At 35.0% G+C, this 25,172-nt stretch overlaps 2 protein-coding genes across 2 annotated transcripts; one reads left to right on the top strand and one right to left on the bottom strand.

The window, feature by feature from the left end:
• Nucleotides 1–1,991: 1,991 nt before the first annotated feature.
• Nucleotides 1,992–5,482, bottom strand: LOC140806144 (uncharacterized). The gene is made up of 9 exons (XM_073162635.1): nt 4,932–5,482; nt 4,694–4,838; nt 4,247–4,415; nt 3,900–4,158; nt 3,618–3,706; nt 3,313–3,495; nt 3,125–3,210; nt 2,817–2,901; nt 1,992–2,597 (listed from the first exon to the last, which is right to left on the bottom strand). Exons 1-9 carry the CDS (start codon nt 5,119–5,121, stop codon nt 2,463–2,465), a joined length of 1,341 nt encoding a protein of 446 aa, XP_073018736.1. The 5' UTR covers nt 5,122–5,482; the 3' UTR covers nt 1,992–2,462.
• A 4,184-nt stretch (nt 5,483–9,666) lies between these two features.
• LOC140806140 (BTB/POZ domain-containing protein SR1IP1-like) lies at nt 9,667–12,489 on the top strand. Its single transcript, XM_073162633.1, has 5 exons — nt 9,667–9,914; nt 10,018–10,087; nt 10,237–10,854; nt 10,933–11,472; nt 11,567–12,489. Exons 1-5 carry the CDS (start codon nt 9,802–9,804, stop codon nt 12,110–12,112), a joined length of 1,887 nt encoding a protein of 628 aa, XP_073018734.1. The 5' UTR covers nt 9,667–9,801; the 3' UTR covers nt 12,113–12,489.
• The last annotated feature ends 12,683 nt before the right edge of the window (nt 12,490–25,172 follow it).

The raw sequence follows: 25,172 nt of genomic DNA, 5'->3' as shown, positions 1-25,172 counted from the left end.
AGTATGCACTGGTTGAACTGGAATGATCTATGCAAGCCTAAGTGCTTTGGTGGGATGGGATTTCGTAATATGGTAGCTTTCAATAAAGCTCTTGTGGCTAAGCAAGTGTGGAGAGTGGTTCAAAATCCTGAATCTTTAATGGCGAGAATCCTCAAAGCGAGATACTTTAAAAATTCAGACATTATGGATGCAGGATTGGGCTCTAACCCTTCTTTTGTTTGGAGGTCTTTTCTTTGGGGCAGGGAGCTGATTAGTAAAGGTCTGTGTTGGAGAGTGGGAACAGGTGAGAAAATTTCAGCAAAGTTGGATCCTTGGATTCCGGGTTTGCCTTCTTTTCGATGCAAAAATAATACTTTGTTAGATGGTAATCTTAAAGTGGCCTCCTTCATTTCACCAAATGGGTCCTGGTATGATTCCATTATCCGCCAGATTTTTTCGAGGCCAGAAGCTGAAGCCATCCTAGACATCCCTCTGAATAGGAGAGGTTGTACTGATATCAGATATTGGCATGGCAGTTCAAATGGGAAGTACTCAGTCAGAGATGGATATAGACTAGAAGCGAACAGCTTTGCTCCCCCTCCTTCTCAATCGTCGCATTCTTTGCAGTCTTGGTGGAAGGTTATCTGGCAACTTCATGTACCTCCTAAAATCCGGATATTTATGTGGCGGGCGTCTAGGAATTTCTTACCTACGTCAGCGAACTTGCAATCACACCATGTACCGACTGATGGTAGGTGTCCTTTATGCAATTTTAACTATGCTTCGACTAGCCATTGCCTTCTGTTTTGTTCTTTTGTGAAAAAGGTTTGGAAAAATACAAGTTTTTGGATTTATTTGTGCAAACTCAAGGAGTGTTCCTTTGTTGATTGTGGCTTACTAATATTAAAAACTTGTGGTAAGGAAGAGTTTGAAGTGTTTGCCATTGTGTCTTGGGCTATCTGGAGTGATTTATGTAAGCTTCTGCATGCCGATAAGCTGTTACCAGTTGATATAGAAGTGGGATGGGCTTTTTCTTTGTTGGGGGCTTTTCGAATGGCAAGTGAATCATGCAAAGTGTTGCCTTTGCAAGAGCAGATTATTGCTGATACTCTATGGAAACGGCCGACTGTTGGTCAGGTGAGGCTTGATGTGGATGCAGGTTGGGATGAGGCAAATAACCTATTCAGTGTTGGGGCTGTTATTCGAGACTCTCATGGGCTTCTTTTAGGAGCCAAGGCAAAATTGATACGAAATCAGGGGTCGATTAAGGGTGCTGAATTAGAAGCTTTAAGATTTGGAATGGATTATTGTATGGCCCAACAGTTTGCTAATGTTTGTATCTTTTCAGACTCTCTTCAGGCGGTCCATGCAGTAACCAAACCTGAAGAAGAATTGGGATCAGTCGGTGCCTTAGCTTTGGAGATTCATTCTATGCTTCATGAGCATAATTTCTTATCGATTCACCATATGAAGAGATCTGCCAATGGAGTAGCTCATCTTTTAGCCCACAAGGCTTTGATTTTGTTGTCTAATTTAGAGTGGGGAACATGTGGTTTTCCTACTTGGTTGTTGAAAGCTGTAGAACATGATCTTTCTTTATCATCTTAATGGAGCTGTTTACCTTCAAAAAAAAAAAAAAAAACTTACTAGAAATTTAATTAAATTTTTAAAAGAGTTGTTGTACATGGTTAGTTGGATGCATGTCATTACTTGATTATTATTTTTAGCTCTTGATTTCAACTTTTTGATGCGACGAAGCATTTTCAATATTATGACTTGGTACTGAAAACAAATTTTTGAATTTTTAAGAACTTGAAGTAAAAACCGAAAAATCAATTTTTTTTATTTTTTATTTTTATTTTTTTTGGGATTCAAACACCATATTTTTATGGGAAAAAATAGCTTATTCTTAAAATCAGAAGTTTGTCCAATCGCTGCCCACGCACTTCCGTTGAGTGTATAATTCGATCCTACCACTGTAACTAATTCTCACCTGCATCGGCAGAGCATGAATATTGATAACAATGATAATAACATAAGCGAAGTATATAAAAATTTTTAGAAATAAAAATAATATTTAAAAGAATTATCATCAAAGGTGGTGATCGCTAGCTTATATTTCCTAGAAACGCAAAACTAAGGTATTTCGTTGTCCTATCCCAATTCCCAGGCACCCCATCTAACCTGCATTTAGAGACCTACAAAACTGATCAACTACACAATGGGATTAGCCACCATATGCACTATGCCACTAACCTATGTATATGTTGCCAAGGCGAAAAGACCGTGAAACCAAATTTGCAGACAGGATTCCCCATGGTTCGATGATTCCCTCGTCTTTCCCTTTCGTGTTGCGCTAGCTAACGCCCATCATGAATTCATCAAGAACACAATGGCTTCTTGAGATAGATTACTCGAGGTTATATAATTTCCGCCTCAGTGACTTGATCGATAGAACGAACTTCAGACAAGATTTGTACAGATCACAAGTTGTGCTTACTCTGGTGAAGCTGCTTTCCCCATTTTTTAAGAACATACATGCAACCAGCAGCGGAGAACAGCCCAAGAGCTGCGAATGCAGTGATAGTCGAATTCCCAATATATTGATAGTCACCTCTCTGCAATACATACAAACACACTCAATTTCTATGTGATTAATTCTCTACAATCATCTTCTCAAGCCTTTTTTATTTTTATTTTTAGAACGGTACTTTCTCAGGGTCAGGAAATTTGAAGATGAAGACATGTACTCAAAAGCAAAAACAAAGGCTAAAATACCACAATTTGTAGCTCCGCAATTATTAAAAAATTTAAAGCAACATGGTTAAAGAATGTACCAGCATCAGGAAAACCAAGACTGCCGCACTTGCAGGTGCGAGTGATAGTGTCATCATTCCTCCACGAACTTCATTCGGCACATACCTATGAATCGCGTTGAAAGGTGAATTAGGATGATGCAAGAAACTAAATTAGGTCATGGCGTCTAACAATCAAGCTATATGCTCATCATATAAGTAAAATGCAGGAGTAATTTTTTAAACCACTGGATTTAAAATAACAGCAATAATCTACGTCGTAATGATCCTCAAAATACCAGAACTACAGAATTTGTGACTAAAAAAGCAAAAGAGCAACAGTAGCTTACATGGTTCTCAATCTTGCAAGAGATGGCAGAACCAGGCCCATGCAAGCATGAAATATGCAGAATAGTGTCACGAGAAGACCAATTTCCTGAACATGTTAATACTTTAACCACATTATCAAAACCGGAAATTGAACTGTATGAAGCTCAGTGGGTCCCACAAATTAATAAATTACTTGAGAGTTCCATACCTGATAATCATAGGCCACAATAGACAAAATGGTGCCCATTATAATAAAAATGTACACTAGACATTCCTCTGTACGAAGTGCTAATGATCCCGGTAAAAACCACGGGAATCCAGTGCTACCGAGCATCTTAGAACCCAACATGCAAGGATATATCAAACCCAATGATACTTCTCTCCCATCAGCCTACAACACGTGACAAGTTCCAAAATTTTTAAAGTAAATCAAGAGAGAGGGAAACTAAAAAATAAGAAAAAAACAAACTAAGAGAGAAAAGTATCTTCTATCGGTTGCACTCAAGATCTCACCACTACAGTTGGAGCCCAAAGAATCCAAAATGCTGTAACAGAGAAGTGAACAGAAGCTTGCGCCACTGATAATAGCCATATTCTCTTATCTAGCAAAGAAAATCTAAATTTTGTTCACATGAAGATTTAAACAGTTTCAGAAAACTAAAATCTTTACAACGTCGTGGAAAACAGAGGTACTGACTTCTCAATCTAGCTATTTTGCATTATGTGTGAAAGTACCAAACACATTATATCAAAAACTGGTGCTTCTGATATCAATAAAAAAGTCAGAAAACATGCCACAGAGAACGTGTCTATGAAACACAATAGTATAATCCTTGAACAGTGTTCTTTTAGGAGCTTCTTTCCAGCCTCGAGTAACATAGATAATTGCAACAACAACCAGAACCACAGCTACTTTCCACATAGATTTAATGTTTTTATTGACATCACCATCAACCAGATAATTTCCAAGCACTTGACTGCCGATGAAAGATGCAGATTCAAAGAATGTCATCAACCAAAACATATGATTCAACGAATCTTGCCTCTGACCGAGCTGCAAAGCATACAATGTCAAAGATAACTGCCGTTGCTAATACAACCACCTGTTTTTTGTTTATCTAAGACAAAATTTTTATGCCAACCTTGTCATGCTCGACTACCATCCATGCCTCAAAAGAAAAGGAAAATATTGAAGAGGCCAGTGAAAGACAAATGCTTGCCAACCAAATTGCTGGAGTTCGATTGACCATCTTCCATATGCTCACGAAAAGGTGCAGCATGTAAAACAATAAGCATAGTTTCTTATGACCCCTGCACGTAAAAGATCTTAGTAACATCAATATCTCGATCTACAGTTATTTCGTGTAGTATTGCAAGCGCCAGGTGAAGAACATTATCAACTAGTCGAAAAATATATATAGAGCGGAACCAGATGGGGGAACAAGGCGCCGAGAACAACACCCAATTTCTTTCGATTAGCTTCAAACTAAATTAATCGTCCAACAGATAGAGATCGATCAAAATTACATGTTTCCGCAACACAAATCAAACTAAAACGGCACAATCGGTTGTTAAAGAAGTACACTCACACTAAATCAGAGAGAACTCCAAGAAAACTCCCGATAAACAGAGAGACAGCATATCCAACGCATAATGAAACCAGCATTTGCTCTTTATTCAATCCATAATAGGTCAACTCGTACTCTCCAAACACAGCCCACAAGCCCTCAATCACTGTTACGCAAAATCCAAAATCAGCCAGCAAGAAAGGACTTAGACTCAAAACCCACAAAAATAATTATCATAAAAGATACCAGATTAAAATACCTGAGGAAAGTGAGTAGAGCAGAAGAAAGTCCCGCTGAAAACGAAGGAAGGAAACTGGCGGCGCGTGATCGAAGACATTTGCGGCAGTTCTAGCCGGAAAAAGGAATATTGAGACGAAGCTGGAGATGAATAAAAATACATATACAGCTTTGTTTGGCTCCCAGATTTCGGACTCGATTACAACTCCCATAACGGTGGGAAGGATAGAGCAAGGGTAGCAGTTTTAACGGTGATGGCTCAGATCACTAAAAACCCAGATGAGAATCATGCCAAAAAAATAACAAAGTAAGATCAAAGATTTACTTTTAACCGAAATTGTCCGGATCCTTCAAAACACCGGCGAAAATCATGGTAACACCAGCAAAAACAAAAGCACAGATAGCACTTTTATTGGAAATTGTTCGGATCCTTCAAAGCCCAGACTGGAATCATGCTAAAATCACATCAAATGAATTAATTCGGACGCAATCGCAGATTCTAGTAGTTTTATTTATTGTTTGATTTGAGACGCGTGGACTGGTCTCTGGAATCCGTACGGGAAACCTAATTGAATTTGCTATGGCCCAACGGTTTGATTGAAAAAAAAACATATTCGATTACATCAATGACCCAACCAACCCAATCAATTATCCAAGACCAAGATCCCCGTCTTAAATCTTAATGTTGTTTGTGTGAATTTTTTTTTTTATTAAAAATTAATTTTTGTGTGAATTGATATACAGCATTTTTTTGGATATTTTGTTTTTTGAAAAGAAAATATATTTTAAATTGTATGAAAAGTAATATATTGATTTGTTTTTTGTATTATTTTAAATTATAAATATTAAAATATGTAAGAATATATTGTGATATCTTATTTGTCAATAGTTTCCATGTCATTCTAAAATTTAAAGCATAATTTATTAGATTGTGATATTGTTTCTTATGAAAATCCGCATTTTGTATTTGGTCATGTCAAAATGAAAAATATAACTTCTCAACAAATGAAATAGACCTTGATTTGAATGGGAGTTGTATTCTCCTCGATTTGACGCGAAATCACAACAGAAATTAAATGAAATTATATAATCAATGTAAATATTTAAATGTAATTTATATTTTTAAGAGACGTCAAATTTAAATATGATTTTTAAAAAAATTTAAAATACTTCACATTTAATTACAAATTTATTTATTATTTGTTTTCGAATATTTAATGGGATATGTGAATACATTAACACTAATAAATATTTTCTTGTGAAATTTTTTCAAATATAGTTGATCCGTTTACCCTCTTCCACATCTATAAAAAAAACCTTTAAAATAAATATAAAAACTTGTGTGAGACGGTCTCACGAGTCGTATTTTGTGAGACAGATCTCTTATTTGGGTCATCCATAAAAAAATATTACTTTTTATGCTATGAATATTATCTTTTATTGTCAATATCGGTAGGATTGACCCGTATCACAAATAAAGATTTTTGAGATCGTCTCACAAGAGACCTACTCTAAAATAAAAGCATATATTTATCTAAAATGTTATTCGTTATTCGAAGGGGAAGTTATTGAAAAATCCTCAATCATAATATTTCTTTGCATTCACTCCCTACCCACAAAATTGTGGTACTATTTCATACAAAATGTGGTACACTTCATGTGGAAATGTGGTACTAAAAAAGTACCTAGGGACTGAAAACAAAGAAAAACGACGGCTGGGGACTGAAGCCAAATTTCCCGTTATTCGAACTCAAGGTCTTGCAAGTACTGTTGAATGAAATTGAAACCGTTGAAGATTATTTGTACATGTATTGAGTTTAAAAATTCTGCAAACGTCGCTATTTGGCAGTCTATTTTCGATTACGGGCCAAGGGTTTAAGATTCTTCTCATTTTTATTTTTATTTTGTCTGTTTTCATAAAAGAGTTCGTGTTGTAAAGATTGGTGGTATGTATTCAAATCTAATCCAAATCGGAACAAAACAAAAAATATATATAATAAAAAATTTAACGGAATGATAATCAAATTTATGGAAAAAGAATGACCACTCAATCAAATGGGGTGGGGAACCCTTTGGATATTAGAGAGTTGGAGCTCGTCGTCGATAAAGTAAGCACACGGCTATATTTCATACTTGTATTGTATTTCATGAAGGAGAAATTATAAATTTTTTTCGTAGCTATCTCTGTTTAAATTTTTTATCATGCTATAATTCACAATATTTGTTAATTTAGATTATTATTTTTTCAATTCTAATCATTTTTTATCAAAGTGTTGAAGTCAATGACGGACACAGGAAATTTGCTCAATCCAAATTAGAATTTTAAACTTTATAATATTTTAAAATTTTATATTGAACCACTCAGGTTAATATCAAATTAATTCAAAATTAACAAATAATTTTTTTAAAAAAATTGAATCATTTGGGCTAAGGTTAAAAGACCCTTTAGCCTCGAGTAGCTATGTATGTGGCTCCGCTACTGATTGAAGTGATATCGGACATGTCATTAATATTTGTTGTCGTGTCAGTATTGACATATCATTATTTTTTGATGTGACATCATTAATCTCAGAAAAACTCCGGTAAAAAAATCAAATGGTTGGTTTGAGATCGTGAATTGACCCGACCGACAACATAACTAAAACTTAAAAACATACAAGATATTATCCTTTTATGAATATTTATTTCAACCGTGCACATAATTCATTTGTTTCATGAAATTTGAAATCCAAATTTAAAATTAATTATACTATATAATATTGAAATCACAGTTAATTAAAAATATTATTATCATGTTAAACAAATAAATTTTCAAGTATCCTCCAATGAATAGGGTAAAGAAATCTTGATCAAGTCTTTGAAGGTAATATCTCCATTCATTAGTATTAACAGTTTAATACTCGGGTTTTTTTACAAAAATAATTTAATTTTTAAAACTTTTTTCAAAAATAATGTAAAAAAAAAAACCTTTTCAAAACTACCCTAATCCGCTCTCACGGAGCGCGGACGCTGCACACGTGGAGCAGCGTCCGCGCTCCGTAAGAACGGACGCTGTGCCATGTAGGCATCAGAAAATATTAGCGACGGATAATATAACCAAACCGTCGCTACTTTGCGACGGTTTATAAAACCGTCGCAGCACCGTCGCTATTATTAGCGACGATTTATAAACCGTCGCTACAATGTACCCAGCGACGGGTTATAAAACCGTCGCAACTGAGCGACGGTTTTAAACCGTCGCTAAAGGCGCTCTTAACCGTCGCTAAATGCGCATTTGAAACTTTAATAAATTTGCATGATGGGCTTATACTCTTGCAAGCCCACGATCCATGCCCCCATTATATTAATATCATCATAATCTCGATCGACGATCCAATATCATTGATTGACAATTTCAACTTGTTTGTTTATATGACGCACACTTTAATTTCGAGATACCTACCTCTACGCACGCTACGCGTAATTGTATCAACATCGTGCACATATACGCCGCGGATAATTTTGAACTTTCAACGGCTGCAAGTTTGCAGTCTTCAATATACGCTGCGGTAAGAGAATTTGCGCGCTGCGAAAATCCATTTTTGTTGTAGTGAATATTGTGGGTGTTCAAACTTCGGATAAAAATCCATTTCGGTTGAACACCCACAATATATTAACTACAACAAAAATGGATTTTGGCAGCGCGCAAATTCTCTTACCACAGCGTATATTGAAGGCTGCAAACTTGCAAGCCGTTGAAAGTTCAAAATTATCTGCGGCGTATATGTGCACGATGTTGATACAATTACGCGTAGCGTGCGTAGAGGTAGGTATCTCGAAATTAAAGTGTGCGTCATATAAACAAACAAGTTGAAATTGTCAATCAATGATATTGGATCGTCGATCGAGATTATGATGATATTAATATAATGGGGACATGGATCGTGGGCTTGCAAGAGTATAAGCCCATCATGCAAATTTATTAAAGTTTCAAATGCGCATTTAGCGACGGTTAAGAGCGCCTTTAGCGACGGTTTAAAACCGTCGCTCAGTTGCGACGGTTTTATAACCCGTCGCTGGGTACATTGCAGCGACGGTTTATAAATCGTCGCTAATAATAGCGACGGCGCTGCGACGGTTTTATAAACCGTCGCAAAGTAGCGACGGTTTGGTTATATTATCCGTCGCTAATATTTTCTGATGCCTACATGGCACAACGTCCGTTCTTACGGAGCGCGGACGCTGCTCCACGTGTGCAGCGTCCGCGCTCCGTGAGAGCGGATTAGGGTAGTTTTGAAAAGATTTTTTTTTTTACATTATTTTTGAAAAAAATTTTAAAAATTAAATTATTTTTGTAAAAAACCCTTAATACTCCCCAAAGTACAAAGATTACGTTGAGCTGCACAATTCGGTACAATGATAGTTGGAAAAGGGAAACTGAAAACAAGAGTTACGTATTAGTATATACAAAAAGAAGAGGAAACAATAGTAAGTATCTAACTGTGAGACAGTCTCACGAATCTTTATTTGTGAGACGGTTTTTTGTGAGACGATCTGACGAATCTTTATTTATGAGACGGTCTCACGAATCTTTATTTGTGAGACGAGTTAACCCTACCGATATTCACAATAAAAAATAATATTCTTAGCATAAAAAATCAAATAATAAATATGTCTCGCAAAATACAACCCGTAAATTTCAAAGTGTCTAGAATGGAGGAAATGACCAAGAGTACTATGAAGTAGGAAGCTTGTTACCCTTCACGTCGTAAACTTCAATAGATTATGTTCAGAAAGAAAAGGACACGGTTATCAGTTATTTCTTATCCATATCCAACAACGAACGGAAACTGATTATCTGTACTTTCACCCTTCAATTTAATGCAGCGAAGTCCTCATAAAAATAATTAAATATGAGGATGCTGGATCTTGACCACAACCAACACACTACACAATCCAATGATGCAAACATTTCTTCCAAGAAAATACATCGCCTTTCTGCTACCATGAAGAGGACTAGCGAATGGTCAACTTTGTTTCTTTTTCAATAATCTTGTGTGCATGATATGTATGTTCTTGATTTTTGGAGTGGAAGAAGAATCTGAGTTTTTTCTTTTGAAATTTAACAGGGTTTTTTCCCAGGAGATTCCTACCGATGTTACTGTTATTGCTGGAGGAACCTCCTTCTCACTGCACAAGGTAGATTATGTTATAATAGATAAAATGCTCAGAATTCACCGATTTCTTGATTTATATCAGTTGGGGTTTTGTTTGAATATCCAACGTCATTTTTTGTTAAGTTTCATGGATAAGAATGGAGTAATTTTGATATATGTTGAAACGTACAGTTTCCTTTGGTGTCGAAAAGTGGATACATAAGGAAGCTGGTTTCAGAATCTGTAGATGCTGATCTTTCTATCATCAAGCTCCCCGATATCCCCGGCGGGGCGGACGCATTCGAACTTGCGGCAAAATTTTTCTATGGAGTGAACTTCGAAATTAGTACAGAAAACATAGCGATGCTAAGATGTGCGGCCGAGTTTCTTGAAATGACGGAGGATTACGCGGTCGGAAACTTAATTGGAAGAACCGAAGCGTACATAAATGAGGTAGCACTAACAAGTCTTGCAGGGGCAGTGTTCATTTTACATTCTTGTGAAAATCTTTTTCCCGTAGCAGAGAATGTTAAACTGGTGAATCGATGCATCGATACAATAGCCTTTATTGCCTGTAGAGATAGCCAATTTGCTGCGCCGGTGGATCCCAAAAGCGAGGAGTTATATGACTCGGTTTCGTATAATTTTCCTGTCTCGAAGCCTATTGTGGATTGGTGGGCTGAAGATTTGACACTGCTTCGAATTGATCTGTTTCAACGGGTTATTGTTAAAATGATATCTAGGGGATTCAAGAAATATGCACTTGGACCTATACTAATGCTTTATGCACAGAAATCTCTTCGAGGTTTGGTGAGGTCTTGCTCCATGAATTTGTTTATTATACTATTTTTGAATCACTGATGTGACACATTTTTCTGAACATTCCAGGAGTTATTTGGAAAGGGTCGAAAGAAGATCGATACAAAACAACAGTATGAGAAAAGGGTGGTTTTAGAAATGATGGTTGGTCTTCTTCCGAGAGAGAAGAACTCAATGCCTGTGAGCTTCCTGTCGATGCTTCTTCGAGCTGCAATATTTTTAGACACAACATTTGCTTGCCGCCTTGACTTGGAGAAGATGATGGCTTCTCAACTGGGACAAGCTGTCATAGATGATTTATTGATTCCTTCTTATTCTTTAACAGGAGACACGTTGTTCGATGTGGAGACCATACAGCGAATCATGATGAATTTTTTCGAAAATAGAATGGAGCTAAACAGAGTAGGATATGATGTAGACCAATATTACGTTTCCCATCCATCACATGAGAAGGAGACTGTGACAAGATTAATGGAGAGCTACCTTGCTGAAATTGCTTCTGATCACAACTTATCTGTTCCGAGGTTCCTCGACTTCGCGGAACTTATTCCTGAACAGCACAGAGTAACTGATGATGGAATGTATAGAGCCATTGACATATACTTAAAGGTTTGTTGATTCTATAGAAATCTTGTGGATTCTCAACTTCAAAGTTTTAAAGTCTTATGCACAATGTTTTTATCTGCACCGTTCCGTTGTATAGGCGCATCCTGAGTTAAGCGACATGGAGAGAAAGAAGATTTGCAGTTTAATGGACTGTCAAAAGCTATCTCGTGAAGCTTGTGCACACGCAGCTCAAAACGACAGGCTTCCAGTTCAAACAGTTGTTCAAGTTCTATACCACGAGCAGCAGCGCCTTGGGGAGGTCGTGGATGGTGGACTCCACGAGTCGTCCCCTGCTCTTGATCCACCCAAAACCCAGGAAACAATGGAAATTCACACGATTCCAGATGAAGACTCAATTTCAACTCTACAGAGGGAAAATGAGATCCTGAAACTGGAGCTAATGAAGATGAAAATGAAATTGAAAGACGTGGAAAATTCTTCAGTTAAAATACCAGGTGATCATGCTAATCCTTTGGTTATCTCGCGCACAATGTCCATTGCGGAGAAGCCTCTTCCGTCTCGGAAATCTTTATTAAGCTCTGTCTCGAGGAAGCTTGGCAGGTTTATTCGGCCTGAGGGGAACACACCGGGCTTGAAAGGCAGAGTTAAAGCAGGGAAAGACAGGCGGCACTCTATTTCGTGAAACCATTGAATTGTTTAAAACCCGGGGAAGAGATCTTGGTCATTTTTCTTGGGTAAAAATTGCATTCGAGATTCATGTATGAGCTTCAATGTGCTAAAAAAATCCCTTCAAAAATTTATAATAAGTTCAAAACTAGACGTGATTTTAAAAACACAACTGAAAACACCCAAACAGGTTCAAATGCAATTCCATCTGCTTTGCTGTATTCCTTTTTCCGTGTCTTTGCTCAGCAATAGCTACTGTGTTATGTCTGTATAAAATTCATAGTGCAAGCACATTTTCATTCATGCATGTCAATGGCAGATTTTGGAGTGTGTATTTTTGTATAAATGCTTGGTCTATTTTTTCTTATAAAAACTATGTCTCTAATTGACAGAAACAAATGTGGCATTCATTGTACCTCTCTGAGTGGAACTTAAATAACTTCTGGAGTAACTTCTCTACATACATATACACAATTTGGTCAGACACAACTAGTACTCCTAAGGTTGATTTGATATTAATGAAAAGATTTGATTTTGGGAAGTTTTTGAAGAAAAATTTTCCAAATGATCACTTTTGTTTAATAATTATTATTGAATTTGTTTAATTTGATATAGAGTACATATGTAATTTATTTGAACTATATTTATCCAAACAAATCAAAAAAAAAAAAAAAAATTAAAATTATAGATTTTTATTATTGGCATAAAGTCAACTCCTCCCTTCAATTGAAACACAATATTTATCTCCAACCTATACTTCAAACCAAATTTTAAAATAAACATCCACTGAGTATTCCTTATTATTTTAGTTAAAATGGTTTTTCATAGGTTGGAAGTTAGAGATGTTAAAATGGTCAGGTTCGTTAGATTAGCCTACCTTGTTAAATAGACGAGTTGAGTTGAAATTTCTTGACCTGTCCAGATGACGGACATGTTCATCTCACCCCCACCAAATGATGTGTTGTGATTGATTGTGAATCAGCCCATCTCGACTTACCTAATATAGATAAAAATTGTCGCTAGATAAAGTGGATTGGACTAGAATATTTGCCAACTTATCTAACAGACCCGTCGTACTAACCCGTTTATTCTTGCTATTGGCATTTTGGTATATTAAGCGTTTGAAAACTCTATGGTATGATCTATTGAGTTGTAGTTTATGTACTAACACTTGCGATAATACAGTATTATGTACTAAATCAAATATGAAACTGGTGCGACCTATAATTAACAAACATTATTTATATAACCAATAAATCTAATAATTTAAGCTTTCAAAGCATTATCCTTCCACCACAGACGAGACATAGAAGGGGACTAGCTCCATCGGGGGTAGGATATTTAAAATTTCAGCCTAAATCTCAGTAGAAATTTATTAATCAGCTTAATCTGGTACTTTGTCTCAATCCCAAAATATTATAATTACACTAGATGATAGTTTTTGGACTCTTGATGCTTCCTCCCTTTTTTTATTGTGGCGGCTTAACTCTTCCCCTTCAGTCATCTGTCACCTCTAAAACTATACCATATTAAATCCTTGAAGGCTTGAGGGTAATATTTATTTTATTTTCATAAATATACTATGTTGATTAATTATTTACTTATTTGATATATTTTTAATTATTTTGAATAAGATTTGTGAATGGTTGCCTATTTAAAAAATTGTCAATTGGATTTTTGTTCAATATTATTTTTTTTTAAAAAAAATAGAAAATCGCATGTATGTTGAATCGGTCAATCCGTGGATATGATTTTTTGTTGGTATGTGAATTGTGATATATCATTTAATAATAAATTCTATTTTTTAAAATTTAAATTTAAAATTTTTTAGTTTGTAATGTCTTTTGCATTTATAAATTTGAAGAGACGTGAAAAGTATTAGACTTATTGGCGTTGTATCATGTATGAAGCTCTAATTTAATATTGTATGAAACTGAAAGTTAGATTCTTAATTTTTATTTTTTCTAATCACGATGTCAAGTGAACATATCTCTGAGAGAACAAAATCAAAGTTGATTCTCCATCATTTCTACAACAAAGCAAATGATAGCCAAACTAATGTGATAATTTGATGCATTAATTTTTTTTTGAACAAATATTTTTCATATAAAAAATTGATGATTTATTTTTAGTTCAGCCACCCTAAGCACAAAATCTTGATTTTGCCTCTGTCTGGAAGATATTTAAATTTTTTTTATGGGTAACGGCTCAATTTAATTATTCAATTTATTATTAAAGTTTAAATTAATTATAAAGGTTCAAGCCTATTATACACTCTAAAAAAATCTATAAATAAAAGTTGATCCTTATCATTCAAGACTCTAACGAGTTTAGGCTTAAACTCTTTAGCTTTGGCCTTTGAGATAACATCTTTAAATTGTTTTCTGACTTAACGTCGGAGTGTCTACGTTGAGCAAACTCATGCGCATCTGACATTTGTTTGTGACGCAGATGATAACCCACAAAGTTTTGCTTCCACCAGCTACTGAGATCTGTTTACGAGCTAGATGAAATACATGTCTACGATTACTTAGAGTCGTTTACGAACCTACATGATAAACTACATAATAATCTGGATAATCACAATTTTCGGCTAAATCATTTCCATTATTATCTTGGTCGTTAATCATTACAAATCCTGTTAATTAGAGAGGGGAGGGATGTGTAAATCTTAAGAAAAAATTTAAAATTGATTGGGGTCTTGGCCATGTTTTCTGACTCTCTTGTCCTGCAGCTTGACATAGTTGACTGTATAATCAATCATCCACGTAGAACCATCCTATCCATTTTCCAACACGTGAATCCATAAAAAACAATACTTCAAAAAATTCAAATTTAAAATAAGCATTACGCGAAGCAACATTCAGGTCATATTCAGGCTTGATGCACAGCAAAACCATGGCCATGGATTATTCCACACATCCTGATTTATTCGGGCTTTTCCTTCAAGGATTCTTCTCTTGCCAAGCTTCTTGATCTTTCTCTTAATGCTTATCGGGCCTAATGTTAGCTCCAGTTCTCCATATAGAATTCCGCAACCGGCAAGTCGGTGTATTGTTTTTCGTATCCTATGAGCAATAATTTTATTGTTTTGACGTTCAACACGTTTCTTAGTCGTCGTAGCATTTAAATCATGGGTATTTTAGAATAGTTTACTTTTGTGTGTATAAAACCGACTACAACTGAAAGGAATATTTTATTCATTTATTATTTTGCTAAATTGATATTATCAATTTATGATTTTGCCTTTCTAGATTATCGAATATTGCTTGATTTAATTTAAATGATAATATCTTGGTTTACTTATTTGTAGATTATGAGATCTTGCTTGATTTAATTCTAGATGATAATAACTTGATTGATTTATATCTAGATATTATATGATTTGTTTTTAATATGATTTATATCTCCAAGATATTCTATCCATGTTTAAAAGAGTGTTATCCCTAATGAAAATATGTTTTCCATATTTTGTAGGACTCTTCTATTGAATAACTTTTAGGTCAAGCCATCTATTTAAATATGAGAAGTCTTGCAGCCGTACAGTGGGGTTCTGAGAGTGCTTTTAGAGAGAGGCTTTTCAGTGTGTTGGACAGTGTGCTTTTCACATAGAAAAATCAGAAGAGTCCAACATTTATTTGTTCTACAGTTTTTTGTGTGATCGTGTGATCACTTTGTTGTGGAGAGGAGGTGTTGGAGTTTTCAGAGTGCACATAAAGGTCGGCACAAGAGTTCTCGCTTAGAAGAAAAATACGAGAGCCGAGCCTTTCCTTGTGAGAAGTTTTCGTGCGATCGGTTGATCACTTTACAGCGTAGGAGAGCTGCTGGATTTCTCTGAACACACACAGAGTTCAGATATTGAAGATTTTCGTGTTGAAGATTTTGTGTGATTGATTCGCATATACAGTGTTGTCGATTGGTGTTGCCAACATTCAAGAACAACACTGACGCAGAGTGTTGATCGAAGAGTGGTTTCGTTTGGTTTAAGCAACACACTTTTTTATTTAATGCATCTAGTTTTTATGTGGTTTGTTTTGATGCATTTTTAATCCTTGGAGTGTCAAGGAATTTGGTTTTGTTTTCTCACTAGTATTGTTTTGGTGTAAACGATTTACATAATTTTTCTAGTGAATTTTTTGCCATGAGGCATCGCACAAGTATTCGTACTTGTGCATAATTTAAATCTGGTGTTAATTTATTAAAGTTATATTTGTGTGTTAAATACTTAACTTCCGCTGCCGTGTTGCGTACAGTGTTGACAACACCGGACACAACACTACCTTCTGATACACACATTATAATGTTTTATATTTATTTCCTGTACAACAATTCCTTACAAGTGGTATCAGAGCCAACGCTTGATACACTAAGTGATTGATTCTGGTTTATTGTTGTTTTTGTTTGCAGGAAACTTTATAGAATCTCAATGGACGTTCTGTCTACAAACACTGCTGTTTTGAAGGAAAAATGCCGGCTGCAAGTCAACCCGCACGGTGTTGCCTCTGGTGTTGCAACACCGGGCCGCAACACCACTTCAAAATCCTTGTGTCTCAATGCTAAATCTCACGGTGACTCAGGTAATCATGAAATTCAGGATAATGATTCTGATGAACTCACATTTGAATGTGTGCAGGCTATGTATGAGGAGCTATACGAAGATTGGATCAAAAGAAATAAAATAAATCCCATCCTCTCTAAGGATAATGCTGATCTGAAAGAATCTGTGTCTCGACTTGAAGTTGTGCTTAGCAAGAAGGATCTTGAATTGTGCAAAGTCAAGGAGGAGCTTGAGAAGGCCTCAAAGACTCTTGCAAAATTCAACTCAAGTTCGTCAAAACTTGACTCAATGCTAACTATGGGAAAGGACACCATAACTGGTCTTGGATATGTTGAAAGCACATATGAACATGGTGAAACTTCCAATTCTAAATCAAAATCAACCATGTTTGTAAAGGCAAGCGAAGATTGCTCTGTCCCCTTAACAGTGAAACCTCCCATGAACACTCTGTCAATCTCAAAGCAAGCCTTGGAACAAATGCTGAAACAAAACAGAGCTTCCTCTTCTCATTTGAAAGTTGACCCGCCAGTGAAGATGCCACAAACCAAGAAGCAAGTGTCAACTTCCAAACCAAAGCAAAGAAAGCGACATTTTATCTGCCACTACTGTTATAAGCCTGGGCACATCAGACCCTTCTGCTACAAACTAAGAGACGACTACCTGAATTGGAAATCAAATCGGGTGTTGCCCACAGTGTTGTCCAACACCAAGCGCAACACCGCAGTCAAGAAATCTTCCACAAGGAAAGTTTGAGTACCTAAAACTGTTATTCGATGCAATATCATTTATACTTCTTTAAAAACTAACATTGCAGGTGCATGGTACTTCGACAGTGGGTGCTCACGCCACATGACCGGATCTAAAGAACACCTCACGGATTATGTTGAAATAAAAAGTGGGAGTGTAACCTATGGTGGTGGTTCCAAAAGAAGAATTGTAGGCAAAGGAACCCTGAACGTTGATGAGCTTCCTGAACTTCACAATGTTCTACATATTGAAGGACTTAACTCAAACTTAATAAGCATAAGTCAACTTTGTGATGATGATTTACATGTTAAGTTCAATAAAAATAATTGTGAAGTTTTTAATGATTCCAATGTTTGTGTAATGTCAGGTACTCGTTCTGCTGAAAATTGCTATCAATTGGGAGAAGGTGATGATTGCCGAAGTGCCAAGGTGAGTGATTTAGACATATGGCATCAAAAACTGGGACACGTGAGTATCAATATCTTGAAGAATCTGCGTAAGTTTGATGCTGTGAGAGGTATGCCCAATTTAAATTTAGGTGTTGTGTATGTCTGTGGTCCATGCCAGAAAAGTAAACAAACCCGTGTTGCGCACCCGGTGTTGCAACACTTTGGGACAACACAGTGCCTTGAACTTTTGCATATGGATATACTGGGTCCAATGGATGTTGAGAGCTTGGGTGGTAAGAAATATTCGTTTGTTTGTGTTGATGATTTTTCGCATTTTACTTGGATCTAACAGTTAAAACACCGGAGGCTGATGTAGAAGAATGGCTGGATATAAGTGAGGCACTGACCAGAAACAGTGTTGAGTCTGGTGTTGAGACCAGTGAGGCAACACCAAGCACAACACCGCCTCTGAACCAACCAGAAACTGTGGATAATGATAACGATGATAATGATGATGTGGTGATCAATTGTGAAAGAGAAATTCTCAGCAAGATTCAGAAGAATCATCCATCGTCACAAATCATTGGTGAATTACATGATGGTGTGCAAACAAGAAACAAAGAAAAGGTAGACTACCGCAAAATGATTGGTTTAATATGCATGAGCTCCACGTTTTCCCAGGTAAGTCACTCGTGTTTTGTGTCTCAAATTGAACCCAACAATAATAATGATGGTACATTGTGTCAACTCAAGTGTTATAGACATTTCTAAGAATCATATTCAACACACTCGAACAAAACACATAGATATAAGACGTCACTTTATTCGAGATTTGGTTGAAAAAGGCATAATTCGATTGGAATTTGTTAGGACTGAGAATCAACTGACTGATATATTCACGAAACCTTTGGATTTTGAGAGATTTTCCAATCTTCGGAAATCTATCAGCATGTGTGTACTTTAAACATTTGTTCAGTGTTGTCCATGGTGTTGCCAACACCAGAGACAACATCCGTTTGTGCATGACTTTTTTTTGGATGTTAGGCATACTGCATAATCATCCTATTTATTTGTGTAATGACTGAACAGTGAAGGCAAATTTCTGAAAGGTACCCTCTGAGTGTTCATACTTCCAATCGTATGTTGAGGAATAAATTATGCTCAATCCAAGGCATAGAGTAGTTGAGGACGTGATCTTGTCTAATGTGAAAAAGTGACTTGGAAAATGTGAGCATAAGGAGAAAAACAGAAAAGAGGTAAATAAAAAAATTGTTTAGAAGAAAATGGAAAAAGCTACCTAGAGGAGTCCATTGAAGACCGTTCTTCTAGTGTGGGAGCTACCACTTCTAAGTAAAAATAGTAATGGAAAAAGCTACCTAGGGGAGTCCATTGAAGACCGTTCTTCTAGTGTGGGAGCTACCATTTCTGAATCAAACGAATTTTATGGAAGTTTGAATAAAACTCAGTGGTGTTGCCAGAAGGTGTTGCCAACACCAAGTTCAGACACATCACAATTTATGCACTGCCTGACATTTCGATATTTCATCATATTGTAGGCATATTTAGGACATGCATATTGATTTTTGTTTCGTGAATTCATCATGTGCAGTGACATATCAGTGTTGATCTATGACAGTTGATAAAAACCTTGATTACCTAGATTTGGAATTTATGTGTATACTTGTGTCAATGAGTTATAATCGACGTGGGGTTTACTGGATTTTCTTTGACATTGTCGTAACACGAGTCTGAATCAATTTTACTGTTTGATTTTAGGAGTAAACCATAATTAGTTTTTTGGGTAAATTTCGAAAATATTACCTTTACCGTGTGGATTGTTTAAAACTGAAGGAGTGAATCAATGTCATTTTTTTCCGTTGGAGCAAGAGTATATATGTTTTGTTACCGTTGAATCCATGATAATTACTCTTGCTTATTTTCACTTACTCTCGCATCTTTTCTTATTCTCGTGATTTCTTTATGGTTTTTTTCTGTGCTTAACTCCTGATATATCTTTGTAATTTTCTCTCACGTTCTACACATAGCTGAGTATAATCTGCTTTTGGAACTTGGCTTACATTCTGGCCAAAAAGGGGGAGTATGAGGACCAAAAATGCAAAAGAATGATGCTGAGTATCTGGAGTTGCTGAGCTTGAATGAATACTTATACTCTGTCTTTAATGCTCTTTTTAGGTTGCTTTACATGATTAATGAATTTCTCATTCGTATGACTTCTTATGTTTTCAGGTGTTCTAATGATGGTGTTGACAACACTGTCAATAACACCAGTGCTCTAACATGTTTAATTCAGGGGGAGATGAACTTTGACTCAGGGGGAGACACACTCCAATGCAGGGGGAGCTTAACTGACTGCGATGCTAACCAAGATTATCATTTTTGGATGTTTTGTCCAGAAAGGCAAAAAGGGGGAGATTGAAAGAAATATTTTATTCATTTATTATTTTGCTAAATTGATATTATCAATTTATGATTTTGCCTTTCTAGATTATCGAATATTGCTTGATTTAATTTAAATGATAATATCTTGGTTTACTTATTTGTAGATTATGAGATCTTGCTTGATTTAATTCTAGATGATAATAACTTGATTGATTTATATCTAGATATTATATGATTTGTTTTTAATATGATTTATATCTCCAAGATATTCTATCCATGTTTAAAAGAGTGTTATCCCTAATGAAAATATGTTTTCCATATTTTGTAGGACTCTTCTATTGAATAACTTTTAGGTCAAGCCATCTATTTAAATATGAGAAGTCTTGCAGCCGTACAGTGGGGTTCTGAGAGTGCTTTTAGAGAGAGGCTTTTCAGTGTGTTGGACAGTGTGCTTTTCACATAGAAAAATCAGAAGAGTCCAACATTTATTTGTTCTACAGTTTTTTGTGTGATCGTGTGATCACTTTGTTGTGGAGAGGAGGTGTTGGAGTTTTCAGAGTGCACATAAAGGTCGGCACAAGAGTTCTCGCTTAGAAGAAAAATACGAGAGCCGAGCCTTTCCTTGTGAGAAGTTTTCGTGCGATCGGTTGATCACTTTACAGCGTAGGAGAGCTGCTGGATTTCTCTGAACACACACAGAGTTCAGATATTGAAGATTTTCGTGTTGAAGATTTTGTGTGATTGATTCGCATATACAGTGTTGCCGATTGGTGTTGCCAACATTCAAGAACAACACTGACGCAGAGTGTTGATCGAAGAGTGGTTTCGTTTGGTTTAAGCAACACACTTTTTTATTTAATGCATCTAGTTTTTATGTGGTTTGTTTTGATGCATTTTTAATCCTTGGAGTGTCAAGGAATTTGGTTTTGTTTTCTCACTAGTATTGTTTTGGTGTAAACGATTTACATAATTTTTCTAGTGAATTTTTTGCCATGAGGCATCGCACAAGTATTCGTACTTGTGCATAATTTAAATCTGGTGTTAATTTATTAAAGTTATATTTGTGTGTTAAAAACTTATTTTCCGCTGCCGTGTTGCGTACAGTGTTGACAACACAGGACACAACAATACCTCCTGATACACACATTATAATGTTTTATATTTATTTCCTGTACAACAATTCCTTACAACAACTATTAAGGATTTTAAGCGGGATAATCATTGTTGTAAATATCTACAAATAGATATTTTTCTTTCTTCAATCATCTACTCTGATGCATGATTAGAAATTGGATTTTTTGTAGAGATCGCACAAAATATCCAAACGAAATTTACATCGAGATCATCGATCTGACAATGATATGGTGGAGTTGTGATGGTGGCCGTGTTGGCCGTGACCCCTTTTTTTTTGTTATCAAAGTGCACAAACTTTTTTAGCTCTTAATAACCGAGAGTTTAACTAACTCTTAATCCCAAAGTTGTACAGCTTTATGTTTTTTAGTCTTAACCAATTATCATGGCCGAGGCTATTGTGAAGAAAAAGAGGGAAATATTGATATTGTTGTTGTTGTTATTATATTTTAATCAACTATTGATTATACGTATAATATCTCTCAATCCTTGAATCATAATCCCACTAATATTTTATCTTACCAGAATTTTATATTTTCATTATTTAAAATTATCATATGTATTTTTATTCCTAAAATATCATGCATTGTCAACTTTTGATATTCATTATATATATATATATATACAAAATTAAATAATTATTATTTAATTATTTAATCAATTAATTTTAGAATCCTCTAGAATATTTCATGAGAATCTTATATTAGTAGTCACTAATAATGTATTATTTAGTTTTTATATTTTAATTTTACTAAATAAATAATTGTGAAATCATTATAACCACGATCGACAATCAGACAACATCAATATATTAAAAATACAAATCTTGTTCATATAATGAAAAATGAAATTTTGAAGCCAAAATTTCTGCAAATTTTTTTAGCAGCTGCTAATTTTGTGAGCTTTTTCACTAAAACAAGCATTTTCACTGTCTTCACTTAATTCTCGAGGTGTCAATTTGGGTGGGTTGGGTCAACTTGACGTATAGTACAATCTAAAGTGTGTTCAACCCAAACTCGACACCCAAACCCGAGTAAAACGACTCAATCTGATTAACCTGATTTTAATTTTTTTAAATTTTTTTAAAATAAATAAATAAAATTCAAAAAAATAATAATAAATTTTTAATTTAAACGCATAATAACAAAATATCTTTATATATTATTTAAATTTTAAGTCAAATTGTAAAAAAAATAAACAATTGTTTAAAAAATTAAAAAATGTACAAATTAAATATTAAATTATAAAAATTTATGATATAAATAAGCAATAAATAATTTTCAAAAATACAATATATAAAAATATAGGCAATAAAAAAATATAGGCAATATTTATTAATTATATTATTATTTTTAAAAGTACACTTTTTTGGTCAACAAAATCCGACCTGAACCAGTTTATTTTTTCAGGTTAGATATCGGGTCTAACCAAACCCGAACCCGAAAAACCCAAACTCAAACCTATTTTTCAGGTCGAACCGTGTTGGGTTGGTGGTTCGGGTCTGATTTTTACACCCCTACTTAATTCAACAATTTCCAATAATGAAATCCATTTATAAACTCTTTTATAAGCAATCTACAGTTGTCAAATTCAACTCTTTGAATTCGACTATCTCAGCAGAAACACAAAATCCAAGATTTGTGTGACTCTCAATGGTTAAGAGATACAACTAGTTGTGGTTCAATATTTCATGTGATTGATTCAGAAAAACATTTATTCTTATTTGTGATTATCATAATTAGTCTCATTTTTCATCAACCTTTTGTTAAGAACGTCAGAACTCAATTCTAATTACACCCATCGGATCGTGGTAAGAGCGCTAGTAGTATTGTCACATGATCCCTTAGGTATCACTGATAGTGCATGCAAAAATTTTAAGTTATGGTTAGCGTACATTATGGTTCCTTCAACTCATATATCCCAATCGAATCTACAACCATTTTCATATCGAGAGTTGTAAATGAATTCGGTAAGGATATGATGTATCTTTAAATAATAATAGCGACATCATATGTGCAACTAGGAAAACTCATTTCACTAAAGCACATGTCTTGCTCTAGCCAGAGACTCATTGCACTATTAACTCGTCAAATCACATATGATATCTCCACTCGTAGGCGAGTAGTGAATCCCCGACTACAATACAATATTTATTCCTACGGATTTCGAAACTACATCCGAACTCTCAACCTCATGACCCTCAACGGAGTCTGTAAATGGATCAAAGTGCATAATAGTACATAGAGTTCCACGTTTTCCCGAGTCAAGGACTAATGATATATAACTATAATCGAAGTTTATTCCACTCAATAAATGATAAACAGTTGGAAAGTTTGAGTGAGAGTTGTTCAATACATCATCAAATGATCATCAATCTGAATGAATGGACATCTCTATATCCTTACCAATGAAACATGACGTTTACATCACATATGCTAGTCTCAAGTTTTAGCGATCTTTATCCTTATTTTAGGTCGCTGAATCGACTAAAAACCAGTTTATAATATATAATATTGTTCCTAATTAGTTTCATGATCTTGCGTTGAGAGACAGACTTCATCGTACTTATTATATATTCAATGACTTCATATATGCAATTTGCATGGTTATACAGATAAAATATTATTAAAAAAAAGATAGTTTTTACATAAAAATCAATAAAATTCAAATCACAAATCGTTCGCATGACACCTACTGTAACAAGACCTCCTTAAATCAACGCATCCCCTGGTTTCAAGCTGATCATGTAGCCCGTTTAGGGTAATACGATCTTCCATTAGAAGTTTTTGGATTTTATAAAGATGACGGATCGGAGCTCATAAACCTGCAAGATAATTTTGAGAATCACTTGTCTTCTTGGAAAATTGGGAGGACATCGAACATATGGGCTCTACCTGATTTCGAAAACGTTTCTTCGTGCTTCAACATGACAATTCTTGTGCCTTTTCTTGTATGAGTGTGTCTCATGTGAGACCGTCTCACGGATCATAATCTGTGAGACGGGTCAACCCTACCTATATTCACAATAAAAAGTAATACTCTTAGCATAAAAAGTAATACTTTTTCATGAGTGACCTAAATATGGGATCCGTCTCACAAATACGACTCGTGAGACCGTCTCACAAATACGACCCGTGAGACCGTCTCACGCAAGTTTTTGCCTTCTTGCATACAGCTATATCGTTGTGTTCCCAGCCTTTGTTAACATGGAAAATAAGAGTGAATAGACATGATGCACGGTATCGACTCTTTGAAATGGAGAACCTATAAAATTGACAAAATATTTTACAAAAAAATTAAATTTTGGATGATTAAAAAATCGCCAATTATTTGAAATTTGGATTCACGGTTTTTACCCACAAAATTATCAATTGGACGAGAAGAAAATGACCAAAAACACATAAGATCTCAAAATCTGGTGGATACAACTCAAGCTTCAGAATCATCGTCAAGTGTATACAACAACAGCAGCTTACCAATTGAGTTCATTGGATTGTATAGATAAATAATATTGCTGACTCTTACAATATTTTACTAGAAAGTGTAATATTATTGAATAAATAATAATATGTTGGATTTCATTAATTAAATTTGGAATAAAATTATAAGCTAAAATTTTGTCCTTATTCAACATTTAATGAAGATAATCATAAAAAAAATAAAAAAAAATTATAATTTCAATTCAATGATATGATTTATATGAGATAAATAATTAATAATTTCGTTAATATATGATAAATAGTAATCAATACACTGAATCACAATCAAACATTTGATTTTATTAAATTATTAATCGAACTAAACGCAATCTTTACATAATTGTCCAATTTATCCTTAGTATAGAAATATAC

This window comes from Primulina eburnea, chromosome 11 (assembly GCF_022965805.1).
Source record: "Primulina eburnea isolate SZY01 chromosome 11, ASM2296580v1, whole genome shotgun sequence".
Taxonomy (NCBI): domain Eukaryota; kingdom Viridiplantae; phylum Streptophyta; class Magnoliopsida; order Lamiales; family Gesneriaceae; genus Primulina; species Primulina eburnea.
This window is presented reverse-complemented; position numbering and strand designations above follow the sequence as displayed.

What these genes read in the sequence shown, in the direction of transcription:
- LOC140806144 (XM_073162635.1), bottom strand. Translation starts at nt 5,121, where the DNA reads ATGGGAGTTGTAATCGAGTCCGAAATCTGGGAGCCAAACAAAGCTGTA. An exon ending in TGGTAGTCGAGCATGACAAG is followed by an intron (nt 4,159 to 4,246) that starts GTTGGCATAAAA and finishes TATGCTTTGCAG; the next exon opens with CTCGGTCAGAGGCAAGATTC. An exon ending in TTGTGGCCTATGATTATCAG is followed by an intron (nt 3,211 to 3,312) that starts GTATGGAACTCT and finishes TAACATGTTCAG; the next exon opens with GAAATTGGTCTTCTCGTGAC.
- LOC140806140 (XM_073162633.1), top strand. Translation starts at nt 9,802, where the DNA reads ATGAGGATGCTGGATCTTGACCACAACCAACACACTACACAATCCAAT. An exon ending in ATGAAGAGGACTAGCGAATG is followed by an intron (nt 9,915 to 10,017) that starts GTCAACTTTGTT and finishes GAAATTTAACAG; the next exon opens with GGTTTTTTCCCAGGAGATTC. An exon ending in CCTCCTTCTCACTGCACAAG is followed by an intron (nt 10,088 to 10,236) that starts GTAGATTATGTT and finishes TGAAACGTACAG; the next exon opens with TTTCCTTTGGTGTCGAAAAG.